The following is a 26207-nucleotide window of genomic DNA, read 5'->3' as shown; positions in this document are numbered from 1 at the left end:
TAGAAAAATTCATGTATACAACACTGAACATTTGTTTCTTCATGCCTCTGCAAACATTATTAATAACTTCTTAAATAAATAAAATGATTAAATATTGAATTTAGATACATATTAAAAAGATATTAATGGAGATTGAATATTGTATAATGAATAATTTTTCTGTAGTTATGGTCAATCATGTTGGAATAAGAAATATTAAATTTACATAGCTACTAGCTGCCAGCTTGAAGTAAAACATAAAAAAGAAAAGATTTGACAGTCTATTTATGCTGTAAAGTTTTAAACTTAGGCAGACTTTTCAAAATCAGATGCATCTATAATGAGTTTTAAAAACATAGGACAATAAACAAAGACACAAAGGGCTGATTTTTCAAATGCACAGTTTAATGCATCTTAAATGAAGCATGGTATTCGTATCAGTATATACCAACTTCATGTCGTATTTTTTTTCTTGTAGGAGGAAATGTCTAACCTCTATAAATTTCTCCTCTTTTAAACTCTTTCCAAATGAAGACCAACCAGACCAATTGTGATTATGGAATACTGGAGGAAATAATATTCTCTCCTCCTTGGACACTAAAATACATCTTTTTCTTAGACTCTTTCAGGAGTCAATGAAGAATCACTGCTTCTGTTCTTTTTTTAAAAAAAGATTTATTTATTTTAGAGGGGGAGGGGTGGAGGGAGAGGGAGAGATCTCAAGCAGACTCCCCACTGAGCATGGAACCCGAGATGGAGATTGATCTCATGACCCTGAGATCATGACCTGAGCCAAAATCAAGAGACAGACGTTCAACAACTGAGCTACCCAGGCGTCCCTGTTCTTATTTCTTTATCTAAACAACATCCCTTTGGTGGTGGTATTGAGTATACTTAGCACTAATGTACATGAAGCTTTATAACCTACTTTCGGAGATGATCTTCTTTACTTACTATGGAATTTTGGGCTGCCTTGAAAACAGAACTAGCTGTAATCAGTGAGATGAATATATGCAAAAAGACATGCAGTGATGGGATGATTTCAATTTTGATATGTGAGAGTAGCCTAGCATTAATTATAGTATGTGAGGAGTATAGAAATGTCATAATCTGTTCTTATTTAATTTGTTAGAAAAATAGTGGCATCAGTAAATATCTGTGCATCTATGAGAACTGGAATATATGATAAATATTAAGTGCCAAAAAAGATTAAGGTAATACATTTGGGAAAGTCGGTTGGTGTTTAAATTTCTCTATAAAACACTATCTTGCCTTTGCTTCATTTTTCTTGTTCATTCTTCATAAAAAAGAATGGCAATTGCCTCCTACGTATAAGATACAACAGTTTGCATAATACATTAAGAAATAACCGCATGTAGATTTCACACTTAATTTCTTATAAGATTGTAGAATAATCTAACTTGAGAAAATCCCCAAACATCATAATTTTAATATTACTCTTCTATATAAATGGTATTGTGTAGGTTCAAACAGAACTAAAGTTTGATGATATTATGACTATACTTAAGTCTACCTACATTATGCTTTTCACTGGATGATGATGATGCGATATTCTGGCAAGCACATGAAAAGACTGAATCTTAGGAATGACTTAGAAGATGTTATTTAGAGGGTATGAGCTAGACAAAATTACAAGTTGGAAAAATCACCCTTGAGTTAATTGATAAAATAAATTGACTTATCTATTAATCCAAATTAGAATAATGAATATGCAATGTCACATATTTATTAATGGAAAATTAAGCACTATAAAGTTCAACTTGTATGGTCAATGCTCTATACTGCTTTCATGTTCTTTACTCACTGGCAAATAACATTGCTTCCTATGCTGTACAGGAAGAACATCTGTAGACCAATTATTAAAATGCATATTTGAAATATAATTACATATTAATGGCTGTATGTCAAAACTAATATAAGGGCTGTTTACTAATTTGGTTAACCAGTTTATTTCATAATTGTATAGAATGGTTATATTATTGAAGTATCAATGTAATTTACAATTGGGGGAAAAAAAACGTGAGCTGATTCTTCAAAAAAGCTTTTCATTGTAACACAGTCAATATAGAAACCGGTAAGAAATGCTATATTTATTATAGAATCACCCATCCGGATTTCCATGCAGTATTTATTATAGCAATACATTGTTTTTCTCCTCAAACTCTCATAGTAAAAACAAGTTTGACTTCTCTATAGAATGTTAAATATACATCATCAACAACTAAAGCAGAAAAGGACAAATTTACTTTTTAAAATTTACTTTTTTATCCAATAAAAATGGATAAAAACTATTTTGCTTTAAAATAACACAGTTTGACATGATAACATTAAAATATAGTAATAAAACTCCTCAAGGTGGTATATTAAGAAAGCATACCTTCATTCTTCCGAAAATCAGAGCCATATTTGTAGCTAAAAAGAACAAAACTTATCTTCCTTAAAATAGGAGCAAAATAAATCTCAGCAATCTCAAACATGTATAACATGTATAAATGTTATAAATTTAATACTGAATCATCACATAATCTCTAAGGTATAAAAGCACTAAACCTGATGGTATTTTACCTATCCTTTTGGAAGTCACACACACACACACACACACACACACACACACACACACACACAATTGTTTAAATAAATCCTGAGGGAATAAAAAGACTGAGGCACTGGAAAACTGTGAGAATAGCAAACACAACTACCCAAGCAATGTCTTTTTTCTCTCTCATATTTGCTTTTCTGTCAGCTTCTTAAGACTTTATCCTGTTTTAAGAAAAACATTAATATTAAGTCATTGACAAGATCAGTGCAACAGAATTCACTATCATACTTTAAAAAGAAAAGTGATGTCAACAAATATATCTCAAGCATTTAGATGGTAAAATCCTAACTGAACTCACATGCAAAAAGAACAATAAATTAAAATAAAAGATAAGATCCCAACCTCTTCTAAGTAGTCAAGCTCAAAAGATGGCACCAAGTAGTATATTTAGAAAGTAAGAAGAATGCTACTTGAGCAATTTTCAAACAGAAAGGCAGCTTGGATGTTTTCAACCTTCCAACCCCCTCTTCCAAAATTTAACTCTTCACCTTGAGAAAAAAGAATCTAAAAAAACTGTTTTGCTGCCAACTAAAGACTAAATTCCTTCCAGTTTGCTTGTTTTTTAATTTAAGAAGCTCCACATCAAAGGATTTTACCAAAAAATCTGGACAAGGGAACACAGTACTGTATTTTTTGTTTGTTTGTTTGTTTGTTTTTTGGGATATTTAATTCTGCCAAAATTGCTATGGCTGTGCAAACTTATTTTTTGGTCTGAAAGAGAATAGGGTAAAATTTCATTCTGGTAAATTTTCTTGCAAAAATAGCCTGGGAGAATGGTTTGACACCTGAATTTCAAATAAAGTGACATAATATGAATCAACATACATGAATAGTTTTAGTTACTGCATTCAGATCATACTGCTTTTCATTTCATTGCTCTTTATATTGAATTTTGTGGAAGAGAAAGAAAACATACATATCAATGTAGCATAGACAATAAGAAACTGAAAAAAAATCTCTCTAAATACTCAACACAGCCTGTAACTTTAAGACAGCTCTAACGTCACTTTCTCATCTGCCTGAATTGCCAGAGGCAAGCACACCAGAGGATGTGTCACCCTTATCTGGAGGCCGTGTTAATTATTTAACTGCCAAGGGCAGAAATGTAGCTTTTAGATAGTTATGTAGCAGAAATATAGCTTTTAGGTAATTATCTTTTTTTTCATCTCCCCCAAAATGAATATGCTCATATACAGAGTATACAGTGGGTTATCTCTATGTTTAAGAAATTTAAGTAACAGAGTAGTTAAGAGGAAAAAACACGCAAAATCTTCTTTAAATCACTTCTTCCTAGAAATATTAAAACACTATTAAAAATAAAGAATTCTTTAATTAAAACTGACTAATAGAGATAAGCCTCAATACTACAGGGGTAGGTCTGCACCATTGAAATGAGAAAACATGCCCAGAGTTTACAGTCCTCACCTCATCAATCTGAGGTTCCTGAGCCTGAGCGGCCTTGGGCACTGAAGAGTCACAGTCGGGACTGTAATGCTCACAGTAGTCATACGCGGCTTTGGGGTCACCTACGATCAACAGCTGCTGGATGTCCCCCTGTCAAGAAATAAACATGGATGTAGTCAGCATATTCAGATATACATATATTCAGAGCAAGATTTACCCAAGACAATGTGTAGGGTATTTTTAAATACCTGAAGAAGAACTATCACTTACATTCAATGTTAAAAATAGTCTTAAAGAACAAAACAAACAAGCAAAAGGAAAAGAGAGAGACAGACAGAGAAACCAAGAAACAGACTCTTAACCATAAAGAATAAACTCATGGTCACCAGAGGGGAGGTGGGTGGGGGGATGGGTGAAATAGGTGATGGGGATTAAAGGGCGAACTTGTGATGAGCACTGAGTAATGTACAGAATTGTTGAAGCACTATATTGTACACCTGACACTAATATAAAACTGTATGTTAACTATACTGGAATTTAAAAACTTAAATAAAAAATAGTCTTACAGGATTAAAGAAAAATTCACACCTGTTTTACAAATCAGCTGTTAATATTAACACCTGTAATCACCTGTTATTCTATTAAACTGTGGTTCAGAGAATCTTTACTATATGCATCCATTTGTTAAAACTTGATTTTACTGCATTCACAGTTTACACTGCATAAAATAAGACAAATAAAATATAAGTAATAAGCTGATAAAAAATAAAATTTAAAAACTGTATATATATAAAGATAGTAATATATTTTAAATATAAACTGAAGAGTTCAATCAAATTAAATGGAATTATTGTTAGGCAAATTTATATGACAATTTTTAAATGAAAATATAGATTCTACTATTGTGTTCTGGTAAAAGAGTATCAAAAGGAATTCCTACTTACAAAGATGAGTAAGAAATGCAGAGACCAGAAAAGTTGAAATTATGAATAAAAAGGCATAAATTTCATATACTTTTATTAAGAAAAAATTGAGCATCTAAGTACGTTAAAACTCACTTATCTTGAATTCTACATAATTTTAATTAAAAAATTACAAATAATTAGTAATAGGGTTATCTAAAGAGTTTAATTTTTAAGAGATTCAGGAAACTGGTTCTGGAAACTGTGTAAACAAGAGAAAAATAGTAATATTCTGTTCCTGAAGCACTCTGAATATTTCCACAGGGTCTAATTCAACATGAAACTAGTTTCATATAAATCCGTGGGTCATGGCCATATCAATCCAGAATTATACTCAGGCCCAGAAGAAGTTTTAAGTTAATATCCATTCGACTTGATGACTCAAGTCCTTGTAAGTTTCAGCACATAAGTCTGATTCACAGAACTCCTGATTCCATTTTGAATAATTTCAAAGTTATTCCAGCATTTTGCATTTTGTTAACAAGAGTTATACAACCTATATAGCCTAAGGAAAATATAGACATTAAATTTAAAAAGTCTCTCTCACAATGAATCCCAGACAAGAATTCCTAGCACTTCTGTACAATGGTTGTTTAGTCATTTCATCTGATCATTCATTAAAACAGTGCTTTAACAAGCCATAAGAGATTCTTAGCTATAGAGAACAAACTGAGGGTTGGTGGAAGGAGGTGGGTGGGGGTGGTCTATATGGGTGATGCGTATTAAAGAGGGCACTTGTGTCGAGCACTGGGTGTTATATATAATTGATAAATCACTAAATTCTACTCCTGAAACCAATATTACACTCTATGTTAACTAACTAGAATTTAAATAAAAATTTGAAAAACAAAAACAGTCTTTAAAAGTGCATATATCATTTTAATACGGTCAGGTAACACACAAATAAGAAAACATCTACTTTATTTCCCAGTAAAACATAAAAGAATTCAGAATCAGCCAATATCCACCTGAAAACTAAAAAGTTTATAATAGTCATACTATTATAAGTGCTCCAACTTCAAAATTATTTATTTTCACATGTAATGAGGCAATATAATTAATCAATCGAATTAGATTGTTTCCGAGATTTTTTTCAAGGTTCTTTTTTGTAATTAGATAGGAAAGTCTCTAATATTTCTTTTCTGTCCACTAGTTGTAAATATGCTCAAGGTAAATTAATATAAGTTCTTAAAATTTATTGATAGCATTTTTAAAACATTAACTGATCAATTTGGAATACTGAGTACCCGCTACTGAATTATATGCAAATAATTATATAGTCATATAAATGGATAATAGTAAGTAAGAAACAGAACTTTGAATACACAGTTTTTCATTCTGCTGTTAAAAAATAATAATAATGAGGCATTATTGAGTACATCTTGAGTGCTGGCATCCCTGAGGGTTTCAATTAGAAATCTTGACTCCTGAATTTTCTTCCAACTTTGCCATTAACCATGTGGAATTATGCAAGTTACCTCATTCATCTTTAGCAAAATGAATACATATAGAGATCATATCTAAGTTTCTCTCCAGAATTTCAGAATTCCATACTTAAGTATAGGAAATGTAATGAATCAACTGAAGCTACTGCTGAAACAGAAAAAAAAAAAAAAATGTTGCCTATCTTATAAGCATATGGTATTTTTAAAATAGTATATTTTTTAGAAGAATTCTGGTTTTCTAAGTTCTTACTTGACTTCATTAAATGGAATCCTGCCAATCTTTCCACTATAAATTCTTATTTCAGGTGTTTAATATTTAGCCGTAAAATATACTACTGGAAAGAAACTGAAAAATTCAGTTAAAATGCTACAGTATAATTTTCCCCAGAAGGTGTTTTACAGTGTTTTATGTTAATCATAGGACATGTTGTGAGACAGTCTGTAGATAAACAAAAGCACCCTGACAGGTTGAATAAACTGTAAATATTTAGATTCAATAGCCATAAAAATTTCCACAGCTGGAAAAGGGTGAAGTTACCAAGTAATACTGGCATCTGCAGCATATGAACCATGAAAAAGACGTCCTCCTCCTCTAATGATCTACGAAGCCAAACTTAGAGTTGATGCAATTACCTTGCTATCTACAGCTGTGTCAACTAGGTCTCTACGGTAGTATTTGTGTATAGACAGGATGAGATTAAGGTGGAAAGCAAAGCAAGGGTAAGAAAACCAAATGGCACCCATCTATAAAGATGAGGTTCTTCTAAACTTCACACGTAGTGCAAAAAGATCCTGCCACAGCTTTATCAGGCCCAATTAATAAGTAATAGCATATCTTCCTTTTATAATTAAAATATAATGCAGATATTCTACTAATTTTTGTTTGGTTTGTTTTCTATTTGTGTGTGTGTGTGTATGTGTGTGTGTGTGTTTATATCTCTATAAAGCCTAGCTATTTCTAGTTTTCGTGCGATGAATAAACTACATCATGGTCTATGAAATACATAAGTTAATACACATTTAGCTTTTTTCCCATGTATAAGCAATCAGATTTATTTTAAAAATGTGGTATAAGAGATTGATCTAATGTTTTAAGGACAAATGTCAATGTGTCAAAGTTAAGTGTCTGAATTTTCAAATTCAACTTTTCATCCTATGTGAAGCCAACCAGTGTTTAGTTGAAGTCAGTCCCCAGCCTAAGTATCCACTGAATTGAACAGCACAGTAGCTGATTCCTGAGAATGCATAATGGAAAACCAGGCTCTGATCAGCTCTCATGTCCACTACAATGTGACCTGTGAATGGATTATGTGCTTGGAACCTAATAAAATCACGAGAATGGCAAGAAAATTCAGATATAACCAAAACAGTGAATGGAGAGGCTGGATCAATGTTCAACTATCACTGTTCAAACAAAGAGTTCATTTTTAAGTAGTTTATCTATAAATAGTCTCTCTTGAATGTTTGTCTAGCAACTAGTATCTGTACAATACCATGAAACTTTTATTTTTTTATTTTTTAAAGATATATTTATTTATTTATTTGAGAGAGAGAGAGAGAGCACACAAAGGGAGAAGGAGAAGCAGACTCCCTGATGAGCAGGGAGCCCAACAGGGGGCTCAACCCCGGACTCTGGGATCATGACCTGAGCCGAAGGCAGACACTCAACCGAGACACCCAGGCACCCCACCATGAAGCTTTTAACTCTTCTCGTAATCTTGGAAGACTCAAACTTTTATTATTAAAACTTGGATGTTTCTTATATTCTAAGAGAATAATTTACTTTTGATAATACCAGGAAAAACAGACTCCAAGTACCTATTGATGATATATCTCACTGAATTTCATAAATTCCTAGAATTAAAAATTTCATCTCCCCTAATACTAAAGTAAATCACACAGCTGCAATTGTGTTCTATAAAATCTTCTAAACTCCAAATTTCCCATAGTACATTCTTGGCTCCATGAACTTGCAACATGCAGATATTTCAATGGGAATGAATGTTTTTATGAAATGCTTCTTGGAAAAATCTTAATGATACGTTATGAGCAAAGAGGAGTTAGTTTGATGAAGAAGATGCAGATGGAAACAGCACTAAATAGAAAAGGCATCTTAACCAAACCCCTGGAGACATGAAACCACATGACGAAGTCAGAGAAGTAGCTGTAGTGCCCCACAGGTGGAGAGAAGGCCCTATCTGATGATAATGAGTAGTGAGGGTTCAAAGTGGAAAGAGGTAGGAGGAACAATTTAAGAAAAACCTCGTTGTCTGAGCTGAATTCCAGAAGTTATGGAGTGTCATTCAAAGATTTTGAACAATGGAACAAATTGATGGATGCTGTTTTTTAATGAAATCATCGACAACATAGGGAAGGATGATTTGGAAGCAGCCAGTTTGGAAGCTTGGAAATCTGTTAGGAATCCATGTAGTTAAGTGCTGAGAAATTAAACTAAGCAGAAGAAGGAATGAACAAAGGAGACATAGAGTTGGCATATTAGGGAAAAATATCTGTAAGGTTTGGAGACCAGGTGCTGATAATGGGGTAGGTTGGGAATGGCAGGAAAGATGGAGGAAAGTGCATTAGAGAGGAATGGAAAGCAATTCTTTAGTTTCTGGAGTGAGCAACTGCAGGGAGGCAAAATCATTTACTCAGTTAAGAAACATAATAAAAGGAAATATTTGGGGATGAACCTCTTAAGTCTACAAAATGGAATGATAATTAATGATTGTTTCCAGAATAAGTTCAGTTTTTCTTCTAAGAAAATTGCCTTCATTTACTTTTTCGTGGTGTCCCTCTACCTGCAGATTGTAAGGTTCATCACTGAAGCCAAACAAACCGAGCGCTCGGATCAATAAGAATCAGGGAGAATTTCCCTTAAGTAAACTTACCAGAGGTTTAAAAAAAAATCATCAAATTAAATTATGCGAAATTTCATACTGAGTTTAAACATCCATTTATATGACTATGTCAAAATGCATTTTAAATCTTAAGTAAAAAGGTAAAAAAGTAATCTATAGATGTAATGCAATTCCATCAAAATATCAATGCCATTTTGGAACCACAAAAGAACCCAAATGGAATAGATCAATGGAATAGAATAGAGAGCCCTGAAATAAACCTATGCTTATATGGTCAATCAACCTACGACAGAGAGGGCAAGAATATACAATGGGGGAAAGACAGTCTCTTCAATAAATCGTGCTGGAAAAACTTCACAGCTACATGCGGAAGAATGAAACTGGGCTACTTTCTTACTCCATATACAAAAGTGAACCCCAAATGGATTAAATACTTAAATGTAAGACCTAAAACCACAAAACTAGCAGAAAACATAGGCAGTAAACGCTCTGACACTGGTCTTAGCAATATTTTGGTGGGATTTATCTTCTCAGGCAAGGAGAAGAAAAGGAAAAAAACAAATGGGGCTACATCAAACTAAAAAGCTTTTGCACAGTGAAGGAAAACAACAAAATAAAAAGGCAAGCTACTGAACAGAAGCAGATATTTGCAAATGATGTATCTGATAGAGAGTAACATCCAAAAAATATAAAGAAATCATACAATTAAATATCAACAAATAAATAAACAATCTGATTAAAAATGAGCAGAGGAATACACATTTTTCCAAAGAAAACATACAGATGGTCAACAGATACATGAAAAGATGTATCTAATCACTAATCACTAGGGAAATGCAAATCAAATCCATGGTGAGATGTTATCTCATACCAGTCAGAATGGTTTAAAAAGTATCACACACACACACACACACACACACACACACACACAGAGAAAGAAATAACAAGTGCTAGAGAAGGTATGGAGAAAAGAGAAACCTCATGCACTGTTGGTCGGAATGCAAATTGGCATAGCCACTATAGATAACGCCATGGAGGTTCCTTAAAAAATTAAAACTAGAACTGTCATATGATCTTGCAGTATCACTTGTGGGTATTTATCCAAAGAAAATAAAAACACTAATATAAACAAAGAAGATACGGTGTGTGTGTGTGTGAGTGTGTGTGTGTGTGTGTGCACGTGTGTGTGTGTGATAGACTATTACTCAGCCATAAAAAGGAATGTTGCCATTTGCAACAACATGGATAGACCAAGAGTGTATTGGATTAACTGAAACAAGTCAGGCAGAGAAACACAAATACCTTATGATTTATCTGCATGTAGAATCTATAAAGCAAATCAAATGAACAGACACAACAAAACAGAAGCAGACTTACAGATATGGAGAACAAACTGATGTTTGCCCAGGGGTAGACGGTGAAAGGCAATTGATGGAATAGGAGAAGGTGATTAAGAGGCACAATCTTCCAGTTATAAAGTAAATACGCATTGGGATATAACGTACAGCATAGAGAATACAGTAAATAATATTGTAAAAACCTATGTATGGTGACAAATAATAACTAGGCTTATTGTAGTAATGATTTCATAATGTATGTAAATATATCAAATCACTAGGTTGTATGCTGAAACTAATATAATATTCTATGTCAATTACACTTCGATAAAAAAACAACTCCTGGTTGTATCTCTAACTCCATATTAATGAAATTATATCCGAGTTCAACTTCATGTCAACAATGGAAAAAAGAACAGAAAAATGTATTCTCATCAGAATTATATGTGTATATTTGTATTTATCAAAATTCTATATCTTTTGTAGTTTGCATTTTATTTTATCTATCAAAGTGATGTAAATCAAGAGTAAAACACACACTTAGTTCTTTCTTGATTTAAGAAAACATGTAAAAATTTAAATTACAAGTCTGAAAAATACTGAGATGATTTTCAGATCACAAAACGATTCATTTCAAAATTTCATTAAAAAGCAAACATTTAAAATGTGTATCACCACAACTTAATTCCTCTCCCAAAATAAATTTATCTGATACTTTATACAAAGATCTATTTTCTTAAAAATATAACTTAAAATAATATTTAAAATAAAAAGAGGATTTTAAAATGGAAATCAGATTGAGACATTTTAAAAAATAATTTAAGAAAACATCATCTGTATAAAAAAACAGGCATCATTTAATATTTTTAACTTGTATTATAACACAGATTTAAAGGACAAGTACATATAACTAATGCCAGCATAAAGGTCAAATATGGCCTTTGCATGTAGGTACTATTTTCACTGCCTGTCTCACAAAGTTAACAGCAGAATTTGACATTTACTTTACATTTCATAGCTTTTGACTTTGGCAGTAAATTTTGGACTTAATTTTAAAGTAATTATCATCTTTTGACTATGAAAAAACATGACAGACTATTTTCATCATTCCATAAAGAGTTTAACAGTTGAACTGGCACATCTCCTCCTCTAAGCAAATAAGCTTGATATTTGGAAATTATTTTTTTTACATATCAATTTAAGCATCGCCTTTTTTTTATTGCCTATTTTTAAGGCTAGAGAAAATAACTTTCAGTGGATGAAATGAAATGACTGGTTGTAGCATCTCTATACATTCATTATTCTCATTCTATATACAGTGATACCATCTAGAAATAACAGAACTTTAAAAAAATATTTCCTTATGTTTACTGTGTTCCACTCCTCTACCATGTAACAATAAATGATATTTTTCCTTTAGTGAACTGAAGTTTTGTGAAATCAAAACTGGCCATTTTATAAGCTATATAAGCCTAAGTGGTTTTTAAAACTATGCGTATTAATATATAAAACAATAAATACACCTTTTACTTTTTTAATTTTGGAAAAAAAAGATTTTTTCCATGTCATTGTGGAAACTTCTTAGCTCATGACAGAATATAGCCAACCTGCATATATGTCTATTGAACAGTGAAAAACAGGGCGCATGCTCGCAAAGTTGAAAGGCAGAAGTCCCTATTGAAATGGGAGTATGGGGAAAGAACTATATTTTTCTTGACTGCAAAAGCAAACCTGCTATGCAACATTCCTAATTTTAGGAGGTACTGTATATCTCACAATTTTAGGGTGAGTTACATTTTTCCCAAGATAAAAAATTTTTCTTTTTATACATTAGCATATGTGATAACTTTTGTTAATAGGCACAGATACATTATTAGCCAGATAATAATTGCTTTTCTCCTATAACTTTCATTGTAATACACAGGTATTTAACAGCCAGATAACTCTGAGAATCTTTTTCCTTGGCTGTTTACCAATCATTCATCTATGCATTCAGTCAGCAAATATTAAAGCAAAATAACATGCTAGCTCTCTGGATAGAAGCAAGAGGAATAAAGAGGGAAAACAGACTCAGAGTCCACTCTCAGATAGCTTATAGCTTGGTAAAGAAGATTAATAATACACAAAACATAACATATAAGCAACATATTTCTTTAGTACCTACCATACTCCACTTATGAGGAAGAAAGAAATGGGGCAGCTGGGGGGTGGGGAGAGTGGGACAACTTCCATATGGGAAAATTAGAGGAACAATCCAGAAAAGCTTGGCATAAATGGCACAATTAATGATAAAGTTAATGATCCAGTTTCTCTTTTAAATATGGAAGTGCTGGCTGTTCTCTGTTGGTCTCCCAAATCCTAATTACTTATATTACCGTCTCCTACTCTGTACCCCAAAAATCTGACCCTTAGAGCCCATATCATCAGACTATCTTGCAGGTTCCAATTCAGATAATGGAAGTTACTATCAAGAGTTTGGAAGGTGGGAAGGGAAAGGTTGTTTTCCTCACACTTCCCGGGCTTATCACAGCAGTCTGGCCCCCTTACCACTACTGCCATTTCTGGAAAACACTTCTGCATGGGTCCAGCTTTCAATGAACTCTATACCACTGTTTCTGCCCCTTGCCTCTTTAGCTCTAGGGAAGTAATGCTCATCACCAGGTTCTCCAGCCTTCTTGTTCACACCTCTGTAATCACTTCAGTAAAGACTGTTTTTTTGCTGGAACATAGTGTGGACTCACAGGGAATGTAAGAAGTTAGAGAAAGACATGTACTTAAAGGCCTTAAAACAGTAATTGGCATCTTCCTTTTACATATGTACTAAGTTTAAGGGCTCAAACAATCAAGACAAAAGGTGCAGTTTATAGGCTAGGCTTCTCTACTTAATTAGCCAATCTATATTGTCCACTGGAATACAAACTTCGTGACAGCAAGAACTCTTCTGTTTTGTTCTCTAAGATTTCCACCATTCTGGAATAGGCCTACATATCGTGGATAGACAATAAATGTTTGTTCAATAAATGGATCTCTAGGGGCGCCTGGGTAGCGCAGTCGTTAAGCGTCTGCCTTTGGCTCAGGCCGTGATCCCGGCGTTATGGGTTCGAGCCCCACATCAGGCTCTTCTGCTATGAGCCTGCTTCTTCCTCTCCCACTCCCCCTGCGTGTGTTCCCTCTCTCGCTGGCTGTCTCTATCTCTGTCGAATAAATAAATAAAACCTTCAAAAAAAATAAAAAAATAAATGGATCTCTAAGATATTAATTTGTTCATCATTACAAGACTTGAACTCAACATCTGTAAATTGAAAATACTATTATTTGTCCTGGATTTCCTAGAGATTCTTTAAAAAATAATAAGTACTTAAACAGTTTTTAAAATGTAACATGTTCACAAATATAAGGTATAATTACTACAGTATCTGAGGGCAATTAAAGGAGAACACACCTCTGAATCGCAAACTTCTAGACAACGTGTCTATCGACACTGTAAAATCTAAGAAATGCTGCTGGAGAATCCATCTGTAATCATTCCAATAATGAATTCCAAAAAAAAGTTGAGTTTCAGGAGCCTTAAAGTCATTATTCTATAAGTAAAGCCCATCAGGAAAAAACATAATAGAAGAAAAAGAAAAATACATTTGGCTAAGCAGTTTCCAGCATGTGCCACTGTAAAAGCAATAGCTTAACAAAATTATACAATGTTTCCATAAGATACACCCTGGACCCTAAAACTTCGGTTCACATTTGATATTAGAGCTTTATTGTGAAGTATGAGCTGTCTTCATAGAGGTTTTTGATTGCATATCCAGGAACAATACTGACATTAAAACTTAAACATAGCATAGAATTCTCAAGAAGTAACACCATTATCAGAAGATTAACTGAAAAACTAGGCTTCTTGTCTACTCAGAATTCTGAATCTGCCAAAGCCTTAACTCTCATCATAGTTTTTTTCAAACATGCCATACCGTTAACGATTCTTTCTCAACTATTTTGTGTGGAAAAGGAAAGCTGCCAAAATGCTTAGAATTTTAGTGTAATTGAAAAATGGATCAGAGATCGCATCTGAGGTATAATTCAAAGGAAAGAATGAGAGAAAACACATAATCATAGACAGAACTGCTACCCACAAGAGACTTTATATTTCTTGGTGTCCCAAAATCAGCTTAAGAAATCAGGTTTTAGGGGCGCCTGGGTGGCACAGCGGTTAAGCGTCTGCCTTCGGCTCAGGGCGTGATCCCGGCGTTATGGGATCGAGCCCCACATCAGGCTCTTCTGCTAGGAGCCTGCTTCTTCCTCTTCCACTCCCCCTGCTTGTGTTCCCTCTCTCGCTGGCTGTCTCTATCTCTGTCGAATAAATAAATAAAATCTTTAAAAAAAAAAAAAGAAATCAGGTTTTAAGAAAATGAGTAGTGTTCTTATGTTATTCGAATGGAGTACTGTTTTAATAACTAGCTAATTACCTACTAATACAGAAAATGCCTAAAATGGTATGAAACACTAACATAAAAAGTGCATATGTATCTTATACTTTCTAACAAGGTTTCTTACTAAAAGATAACTATCAATGTAGCTCTATTCAACACAAAATAATGAATAAAAAAATAAAATGGTTAGAAAAACGGTAACAAACCTTGCTTCCTGCTTCGTTTGATGTAGATGATTTATGTCCCTTGAATTAATAGATGCTAGAAAGTATACTTATTTCATTCATTAAAAAATATTAAGTTTCAGGTATTATTCTAGACCCTGTGGGTATAGCACAGAGCCCCTGCCCTTTTGGAGCTTATGTTCCAGAGGAGAAGAGAAAATAAACAAGTATAGTACATCAGAAAGCGGTAGGTGCCATAAAGAGTATAAAGCAGGATAAGGGAGCTGGGTCAGAAGGTAGGATGCTCTAGTACAAAGTGTGATCAGGAAAGGTTTCACTGATAAAGAGATATTGAGACAGAGACACCAGAGGAACTAAGGAAATAAGAGATGCAGATACGTAGGGGACAGCCTTCCAGCCGGAAGACTAATGGATGCCCAGGCCCCAAGGCTGGAGCAGGCTTGATACTACTTAGTTGGCACTTACTGTGTACTTGCCACTCTTCTAAGAACGAAGTCCTATTATAAACAGAAATGAACTAGGTCATGCCTTAAGAAGATCTCATTTAAAAAAAATAATTTAATAGTCTAACACATTCTTATATTCCTTTGAGTGAATAAAAATTTCACATTAACTGTGTGTTCACTCTAAAGCTCTTGAAGTATAGAAACATGGTGAGATAAGATTATTTTGTCCAGGATAATCCTATGGCCTTTAGCCAATTTAAAGCTTTGTTTAAAGCACTTAAGTCATAAATCATAAAAAAGAAAATTAAAGACTTTTAAACATAGCTAAAATTCCAAAGAGCTCATGTTGGTAAAAAAGAAACACCAACTATTTACTATCTGTGTGAAGTTTAAAGTACTTAGTTCCTCTCTCCCTTGGCTCCACATAACCTATCAGTCCCCAAGTCCTGCCAGGTCTACCTCACATTAGCATCCTGAAGCAAGACGCTTCCTTCTGTTTCTTCTGTCGTTGTTTGTCTTTACTCTGATACCTTTTATTTGAACTAATGTTTCAACATATCAGGGTTTGTTTTTTTCTTTCTACTGGTTCTCCTGATTCTATACTAACTCCTTCACTGCCACACACACACACACACACACACACACACACACACACGAGTTTTTTAAAAAAAACAAATCTGAATTCCTCTACTTAAAGAGATATTTCATGACCTCTGGTTTAAGAGTTCAACTTCCTCAGCGTGGCGTAAAAGGCTATCCACAAACATGCCCTAACACGTTCAACCAGGTCATGTCCCAAATGCCCCCCAACCAAATTACATTTCTCAGATCGGCTGTGCTCATTCCAAACTTTCATCTTTTGCTCCTGTGCCCTCATCTTTAAATATCACTTTATTTTTCAACATTTTGAATATAGTTGTTATTCCTTCACTTGAACATTTCTATATCTTATCCATCATATCTTATTACAACTATTTATTTATGCCTCTATATCAATTATTTAAGCATAATGTTTGGCAAATAATGTTTATTCTGCTTTAACAGGGAATAGTCAACTACTTAATAATTAACACCTAACTTTCAAATGGCATACGCTAGCCTACAGCTATCCCTGCCCCTTTTCCTCCCAGACACTTCTGAAGAAGTCTTCACCACCACCAGGAACAGCACTCATTCATGTATTTACTAATCTTCGGTGGCTATAAACACCGTGTCAAACTTTGTGCTTGGTGCTGCCACTGGAATATCTAAATTAATAGGCTATAAATCCTGCTTCCAAGGAATTTATAGTCTAATGAGAAAGCTATATTAATAGGTAATTTTAAAACAAATGATAACAGAGATATGACAAGAACACAATTCAAAATGGCTAATCCTTGAGAAGGTAATAAAATGCTGCTGACTAATAATAAAACTTAAAAGGGAAAAATAATAAGGAAGACAAGTATCACCTTTCACCACGGTAATCAGACATTAAATTTTTAAGAGGGCAAAATAAAATGTGACACTTTATTGTGCACTGTTGGCAGTGGATAATCCAGTGATGCACTAATCAAAAAGTAAAACACTGACCCAAAATGGCAATGTTCTTTTTAGAGGACAAGGAATATCCTGTATAACTGGTACTTTGGATCTTCTATAGAGCTCTGAAATCAAAATCCACCTAAAATGAATGCTACATTGAATTTCTTAAAATGGTTTCAATGACAAATCTTACTAAATATAAAATTATACTAAACTATCAGTAAAGTCCCCAAATATAGCTGTTATCTGCCTGTCATGCTACAATGGTACAGATCTGATCACAGTTTGAATGGCAACAGTATACCACACGGCTGTTGTATAATAAAGTACAGTGATGTCTGGAGAAGGCTGCCAAAACTTCCTACGGCATCACTGAAGCTTGGTCATAAATAATGTGGCACATTTTTGTGTGTTGACCCTCACCACACTTGTCATACCAGCTCAAAGTGAAGCAAAAAAGAATGTAATTACACATCAAACAGCCAAAAACAGATGTTCCTTTCAGACTCGGCTATGGAAAACTCTCAAAAAAAGGATTAACCCAATGTTGGACTCTGATCTACTGGTATACGTGGTCAGTGTTAGACTTAATTATCTCCTAAAAACAGAAAAATCAAGAGGTGAATATCTTATATGTCATCACAACTTTGTAAATGATTATTAACACCAAGTCTAAATAAAATTTGACAACTTCTAAATTTGTTTGAGTAACAAAATTTTGTTTTATAAAACTGCTAATACAAGATATTGTCATTCAAATTCATTGGGCTATTTCTGCATGAGAACCAGAAGATCCCCTTTTAGAAATTACTGCATACGTATTTAGTTTTTCTATATATTAGAGAAATTCAGCATGTCTGTGAATACAGTGCATCTTTAAAGCAGTGTTGTTGCTGAATCCCAATATTACATGGGTGTTTAGTGTGTGCCTTGGGACTTTTTTGCTCTAATTTGCATTGAACTTGTGTTTGTTACAATCAAGTTTTACTTGGACTGTGTTTGAATATCAACCCTATCAAATTTATACCTCAGGTTTGGTATCCATATTTGTTACTTCTCCTAAAATTGTACATAATTCCTGAAATTTAGAAAATAAATAATTTTGATGTCTTACTACATTACACAAAACATTAATCACAAAACAGATTCTAGACAATGCTTTCAACAATTAAAAGAAGAGCCACAGTTATATTCCCAAATACACATGTTAACTGAAGATTCACAGAACAAGAACAAAACTAAATCACCATGGTAAATTCAAAGCTTTGTTGTTTTTCTGTTTCGCTGACACTGTGCTATTTTGACAGAGTAAGAAATACAATTCCATTCCAGGATGACATTTCATTTTTTCTTTCAGTTTTTGAAGTCTTCTATAAAATAATACACTATAAGCTGAAGTTCCTCACAAAGCCAAATGTAGCTGCTATGCTAGTTATATATCTGTTGTTTTCACCTAATTTCAGAAATAATCAACAGAAGAAAGTTTATTTTTCACTTATACAGCATTAAGTATTAACAGACACATATAAATGTTTTATACATGTTAACTCACTTAACTCTCCAATGACTCTATGAAAGAAGCACCCCAGGTATTCCATTCTACAGATAAGGAGAAAGACATAGAGAGGTTGCGTATCTTGACCATGATGTCCAATCTGGCTAAATTCCAAATCCAACAGTCAAACCAGGGCTATTTGGCTCCAGAGTCAATACTGCTAAATACTGTGAATGTGGTTAAGAAAGCAAAAACTTGGGGCACCTGGGTGGCTCAAGTCATGATTCCTAGGTCCTGGGATCAAGCCCCATGTTGGGCTCCCTGTTCAGGAAGGAATCTGCTTCTCCCTCTCCCTCTGACCCTTCCCCTGCTCATGCTCTCTTTATAGCTCTCTCTCTCTCCCTCACAAATAAATAAATACAATATTTTTAAAAAAGCAAAAACTTCAATATCATCATCACCTTTTTCATTTAACTATTTCTACACTTTTTAGTTGCTGAATGATAACTTTGTCTTCATCTTTCAGTCCTCAAATGAAGCAATGGAGATGACTTTATCATCTGGGTTCACTCACACCCACTTTTCTCTTCCTAAAGTTTGTATTGTACGAGAGATCTTCTAAATATATGTAAAGCAAGAGTAAAATTTAAAGAAATAATTAGTGAATATAGCTTTCTGTTTAGAACCTAGATTGAAAGCATATAATGATAATTTTTAAATATAGTGATAGCTTGCTTTTTTTCTTTCTTAATTAAAGAAGATCCATACAGAATTGGAGAAAGGGAAGTACACAACTCTAGTCCCCTTCTATGTGGCAGAAGGGAAATACACATCTACAGCCATCTATAGCTATCCTGCCCCACCCAGTGGGGAAAAAGAACTGAAAAGCACTGGTAAACTTCACAGTCCAGGGATACAGGTTCACTAAAAGACTTAGATCTAATCATAGGACTATAGAATGCTTCCTCTACCCCTGTATTTTACCAACATATTACTAACATCTTGACCAAATTTCTTTTATACAATACATAATGCCCATTTTTCAACTAAAAGTTAGAAGGCATACCAAAAGGCTAAAATCACTGTTAGAGGAGACAGAGAAACATCAGAACCACAATCAGATATGGCAAGATTTTGGAATTGTCCAACTAGCAATTTTTAAAAATGATTACTAATATCCTAAAGAAGTTGGGAAAAAACAAACAATATGCAAGAAAGGATGGCTAAAATAAGCAGAAAGATGGAATTTCTAAGTATGAATCACAAAGAAATGCTAGAGATTGAAAATGAAGATCTTTGATAGCTTATTAGTAGATTGCACATGGCTGGGGAACGAATCTCTGAGCTTGAGGATATGACAATAGAAATGTCCAAAAATGAAAAGCAGAGAGAAAAGAAATTGGGGGGGAGGGTAAGAACAGAATATCCAAGGAGTATGGGACAACTACAAAAGATATTACACACATGTAAGGGGAATATCAGAAGGAAGAGAGTGAGTAACAAAGAAATAATAGAATCAATAACGACTGAAAATTTGCTCAAATTAATGTCAGACACCAAACCAAATATCCAGGAATCCCAGAGAACCACAAGCAGCATAAATGCCAAAGAAAAACTACTTCAACTTCAGAAAATCAGTGATAAAGAAAAATCTTGAAAGAACCCAGAGGAAGACACCAAAACTATAGAGGAGCAAAGATCACAATTACATTTGACTTCCCTTCAGAAGGTGCACAGCAAGAAGAGGACAGAATAAAATATTTCAAGTGTTGAGAAAAAATGCACCAACCTAGAAATCTATATCCTGCAAAATTATCCTTCAAAGAGAAAGAGAAATCAAGACTTTCTCAGAAAAGCAAACAATGAAGGAATTTGTTGGTGAGAGGTCTATCCTTCAAGCAATTTAATAAAGAAGTTCATTTGAGAGATGAAAAATTCTATAGGTCAGAATTTCAAATGCAGATAATGAAAGGAACAGCACTGGAGAATAAATAAGTAGAAGTAAAATAAGAATTTTTATTTTTCTGGGGTGCCTGGGTGGCACAGCGGTTAGGCGTCTGCCTTTGGCTCAGGGCGTGATCCTGGCGTTATGGGATCGAGCCCCACATCAGGCTCCTCTGCTATGAGCCTGCTTCTTCCTCTCCCACTCCCCCTGCTTGTGTTCCCTCTCTCGCTGGCTGTCTCTATCTCTGTCGAATAAATAAAAATAAATCTTTAAAAAAAAAAGAATTTTTATTTTTCTTATTCTTAATTGATCTAACTGATCACGGTTTGTTTAAAATAATAATAGCAAAATATATTCAAATATATATGTATAAATATATGTATGCTTATGAAAAAATGAAACAAATGAAAACAATAATACAAGGTAGAGGAGGGAGGAAATAGGAATATTCTGTTATTATAAGGTACTTGCACTACCTGTGAAATAGTATAGTGTTATTTAAAGGTTAATCAGAAGTTACTGCTGGGGTGCCTGACTGGCTAAGTTGGAAGAGTGTGTGACTCTTGATCTTGGGGTTCTTAGTTCAAGCCCCATGTTGCACATAGAGATTACTAAAATAAATAAATAAACTTTTTAAAAAACGTATATTGCAAATACTAGGGCAACAATTAAAAGAAGTATAATTAATATGCAAAGAGTGAAACATAATCATACAAGATGTCCAATTTAACAAAAAAAAATGCAGAATTGTAGAAGACAAAAGATGAACAGAAAATAAGGTCAACAAACAGAAAACAGTGCCAAATATGGTGGATATAAATTCAATTATTTCTATAATCATTTTAAATATCAATGGTCTAAATATACCTATTAAAAGACAGATTATCAGAATGGATCAAAAAACAATGAGTAACTATATGTTGTCTACCAGAAACCTACTTTGACTATAAAGACACATATAGATAAAAAGTAAAGGGATGGAGAAAGATATACCATGCCATCACTAGTCAAAAGAAAACAAGAATATGTCTATTAATTTCAGACAGAGTAGACTTCAGAGCAAGGGAAGTTTTCAGGGATAAAAAGAATCAACTGTCAAAAAGAGATGATAGTCCTTAATGTGTATGTGCCTAATAACAGAACATCAGAACATGTGAGGCAAAACCTGATATAATTGCAAGAAGAAACAGATTAATCCACTATTATAGCTGGGAACTTTAACACCCATCCACCAGAAATGGACAGATCCAGCTGCAGAATATTAATAAAGACACAGTTGAACTGAACAGCACTATCAACAAACTGGATATAGAGTTGACCCTTAAACAACATGGGAGTGAGGGGTGGAGAGCCCCCACACAGTTGAAAATCCATGTATAATTTTGACTCCCTCAAAACATAGCTATTCATAGCTTATTGTTGAACAGAAGCCTTACTGATAACATAAAACGTTGACTAACACATTTTGTATGCTACATGTATTATACACTGTATTCTTAATAATAAAATAAGCTAAAGAAAAAAATGTTATTAAGAAAATCATAAGGAAGAGAAAATACATTTACAGTACTGTACATAACAGAAAAAAGTCTGCACATAATTGGACCCATGCAGTTCAACATGTGTTATTCAAGGATCAACTGTAATTGACATCTATGCACTACTTCATCCAAAAACAACAGACTACACATTCTTCACAAGCTCACCCTGGAACATTCATCAAGATAGACCACATTCTGGGCCATAAAAATAACAATTTTAAAACAATAGAATCATATAGTATCTGCTCTTAGAACACAGTGGAATTAAACTAAGAATCAATAACAGAAAGCTATCTGAAAGGTTCCAAACTTGCTGAAGGATAAGCAACATAGTTCTAAATAACACATGAGTCAAAGCTGTTATCTCAAAGGAAATTTAAAAGTATCTTTGAACTAAATGAAAATAAAAACAAAACTTATCAAAATGTGTGGGATGCAGCAAAAGCAGTTCTCAGAGAAATGTATAGCACTGAATACATATATTAGAATAAGAGAAAAATCTAAAATCAATCACCTAAGTTTCCACCTAAGGACACTAGAAAAGGAAGAGCAAATTAAATGCAGAGTAAGCAGAAGAAACGAAATAATAAAAATTAGAGCAGATACCAGTAAAATGAAAAGCAGCAGTGTGTGTGTGTGTGTGTGTGTGTGTGTGTGTGTGTGTGTCTTAAATAAAATCACTGCATCTCTAGCTAGGCTAAGAAAATAAGAGAGAAGATGCAACCACTAATATTGTAAATGAAAGCAGGGACATCACTATGTATCCCATCGATATAAAAGGATAATCCAGGAATACTATGAACTAGAAGGACTAAACCAATTTCTTGAAAGACACAATCTGCAAAAACTCATACAACAAGAAATAGATCATTTGAATAGGCTTATATCTATTAAATAAATCAAATCAATAATTAATAGCTTTCCAAAACAGAAAGAACTGGGCCCTGAATAGTTCACTGGTGAATTCTACAAAATATTTATGTAAGCAATTATACCAATCTTCAACATTCTCTTTCAGAAGACAGAAACAAAAGGACTACTTCCTACCTCATTCTATGAGGACACTATTTCCTAAACCAAAGCCAGAGAGAGAATTTATGAGAAAACTACAGACCAATGTCTCTCATGAACACAGATGCAAAAATTCTCAGCAAAATATTAGCAAATTGACAATGTATAAACCAACAATATATAAAAAGATCTATACACCATGAAAAAATGAAATTTATCCCCACTATGTAAGGCTGGGTCAACATTTGAAAACCAATTAATGCAATCTATCACATCAATAGGCTGAAAACGAAAAACCACATGATCACATGGATAGATGCAGAAAAAGCATTTGCCAAAATTAAGCATTTATTTTTGATACAAAACAAAACAAAACAAAAAACCTCTCAGCAAACTGGAAATAGAGGGAAACTTATTTAATTTGATAAATTTAAAAAATCTATGTAAAACCTAAAACTAACATCATACTTACTGGTGAGACTTGAAGTTTTCCCACTAAAATCAGGAACAAGGCAAGGATGTCCCCTCTCACCACTGCTTTTCAATATTGTACTGGAAGTCCTAGCTAATGCAATAAGACAAGAAAAGGAAATAAAAGATACAGATATGGGAGGAAGAAATAAAACTATCTTTGTTCATAGATGACATGATCGTCTATATAGAAAATCCAAAAGAACAAACAAACAAACAAAAAATTCCTGGAACTAATCACTAATTAGAGCAAGGTTGCAGGATGTAAGGTTAATATACAAAAGCCAGTTGCTTTCCTATATACAACCAATGAACAAGTGAATTTGAAATTAAAAACACAATACCATTTGCATTAACCCTTAAAAAATGAAATAGGTTAAACCTAACAAAATATATATAACATCCATATGAGGAAAATGGCAAAACTTTGATGAAAGATATCAAAGAAGAATTAAGTAACTAAGAGATATTCCATATTCATGGATAAGAAAATCAGTATTGTCAAGATGTCAGTTTTCCCAGCTTGATTTAGAGATTCAACATTCTCAGTCAAAATCCCAGGAAACTATTTTGTGTATATTGTAAAACTGATTCTAAAGTTTATAAGAGGCAAAAGACACAGGATAGCCAACTCAATATTGAATGAGGAGAACAAAGTTGTGTGGACTAACATTACTTCACTTCAAGATTTATTATAAATTGACAGTAATCAAGACACTGTGGTATTGTTGGAAAAAAAATACAAATAGGTCAATGGAACAGAAACAGATCCACATAAGTAGAGTTAACTGATCTTTGACAAAGAATCAAGGCAATACAATGGAGCAAAGTTAGTCTAGTCAACAAATGGTGCTGGAAAACCTGGACACCCCACAGGGGAAAAAAAAGTGAATCTAAATGCAAACACTTCACAAAAATTAACTCAAAATGGATCACTGATCTAAATGTAAAATGCAAAACCTAAAACCCCTGGAAGATAACATACAAGAAAAACCTACACGACCTTGGGTATAGTGTGGGCTTTTTAGATACACCATCAAAAGCATAATTCATGAAAGAAATAATTGATAAGCTGGACTTTATTAAAATTAAAAACTTCACCTACGTAAAGACAATATCAAGAGAATGAGAAGACAAGTCAGACTGACAGAAAGTATTTGCAAAAGACGCATCTGATAAAGTACTATTATCCAAAATATAGAAAAAACAGTTAAAACTTAACAATAAGAAAATTAACAACCTGATCAAAAAATGGGCAGAAGACCTTAACAGATAGCTTACCAAAAGAAGACCCACAGTTGGCAAGAAAGCATATGAAAAGATGTTCAACATGTAATCAGGGAAAGGCAGACTAAAAAAATGAGATGCTGCTACATGCCTATTAGAATGGCCAATATCTAAAATGGTCAAAATGCCAAAAATGTTGAACAGGAAGTTTCACTCACTGCTTGTGGGAATGCACAATGGTTAGCTCTTTTGGAAGACAGTCTGGCAGTTTCTTACAAAACTAAACATATTCTTACCATATCAGCAATCACACATTTTGGTATTTACCCAAAGCAGTTGAAAACTATGTCCACACAAAAACCTGCACACAGATGTTTATAGAGGCTTTATTCAGAATTATCAAAAACTTAAAAGCAACCAAAAATACCTTCAGTAGATGAATGGATAAATAAAATGTGTTACATTCAGACAATGGAATATTATTGAGTACTAAAAAGAAATGAGCTGTCAAGCCATGAAGGACATGGAAGAAACATAAATGTATATTACTAAGTGAAAGAAGTCAACCTGAAAAGACTAACCTGTGTGATTCCAACCATATGACATTTTGGAAAAGGCAAAGCTATGGAAACATTCAAAAGATAAGTAGTCATCAGGATTTAGAAGAGAAGGAAGGATGAATAGGGGGTGCACAAAGGATTTTTAGGGCATGAAATTATTTCACAAGATACTGCACTGCTGAATACATGTCATGATACATCAGTCAAGGTCCACAGAATGTACAACCCAAGAGTGAACCCTAATGCAAACTATGGACTTTGGATGATAATGATATGCCAATATAAGTTCACTCATTGCAAAAAATGTACTGGATTGGTGGATGTTCATAGTAGAAGAGGCTGTTTGTGTGTGTGTGTGCATTTGTGTGTGCACGCGCACACACATGCACATGCACAGGGGTACATGGAAACTATACTTTCCACTCAATTTTGCTCTGAATCTGTAAGAGCTCTAAAAAAACAATGTGTATTAACGAATAATTTTAAAAAGACAATAAACAACTCAGATAACCCAAATGTTAAAACTCTTAGAGACTTTAAAACATCTATTATAACTATAAAACACTCGATCCAACAATTTCATGACACATTTTCTTTTTAAGGGCATATGCTACATTCACCAAGATAGACTATATGCTGGGCCATAAAATAATTGTCAATAAATCTACATGGAATGAGATCATATCAAGTTCACTTTCAGAGGAAAACAGACATCTACAATGAAAACTAGGAAACCTTGTGAGAGGAATTAAAGAAAAGCAAAAAAAAAA

The 26207-nt window shown here is 33.6% G+C and overlaps 1 protein-coding gene across 4 annotated transcripts in view; it reads right to left on the bottom strand.

The window, feature by feature from the left end:
- The window catches only part of COL11A1 (collagen type XI alpha 1 chain), a 188222-nt gene that overhangs the window by 124616 nt on the left and 37399 nt on the right, over window positions 1-26207 (bottom strand). For all 4 annotated transcript variants that reach the window (XM_008697640.2, XM_008697642.2, XM_008697639.2 and 1 more), the window contains exon 5: window positions 4025-4153. In XM_008697640.2, coding sequence (XP_008695862.1) covers window positions 4025-4153 — 129 coding nt within the window. The remainder of the gene's footprint in view (window positions 1-4024; window positions 4154-26207) is intronic.

Source organism: Ursus maritimus, unplaced genomic scaffold (assembly GCF_017311325.1).
Source record: "Ursus maritimus isolate PB19 unplaced genomic scaffold, ASM1731132v1 scaffold_12, whole genome shotgun sequence".
NCBI lineage: Eukaryota > Metazoa > Chordata > Mammalia > Carnivora > Ursidae > Ursus > Ursus maritimus.
Note: the sequence above shows the minus strand (reverse complement) of the source record. Positions and strands in the feature narration are given on the sequence as shown.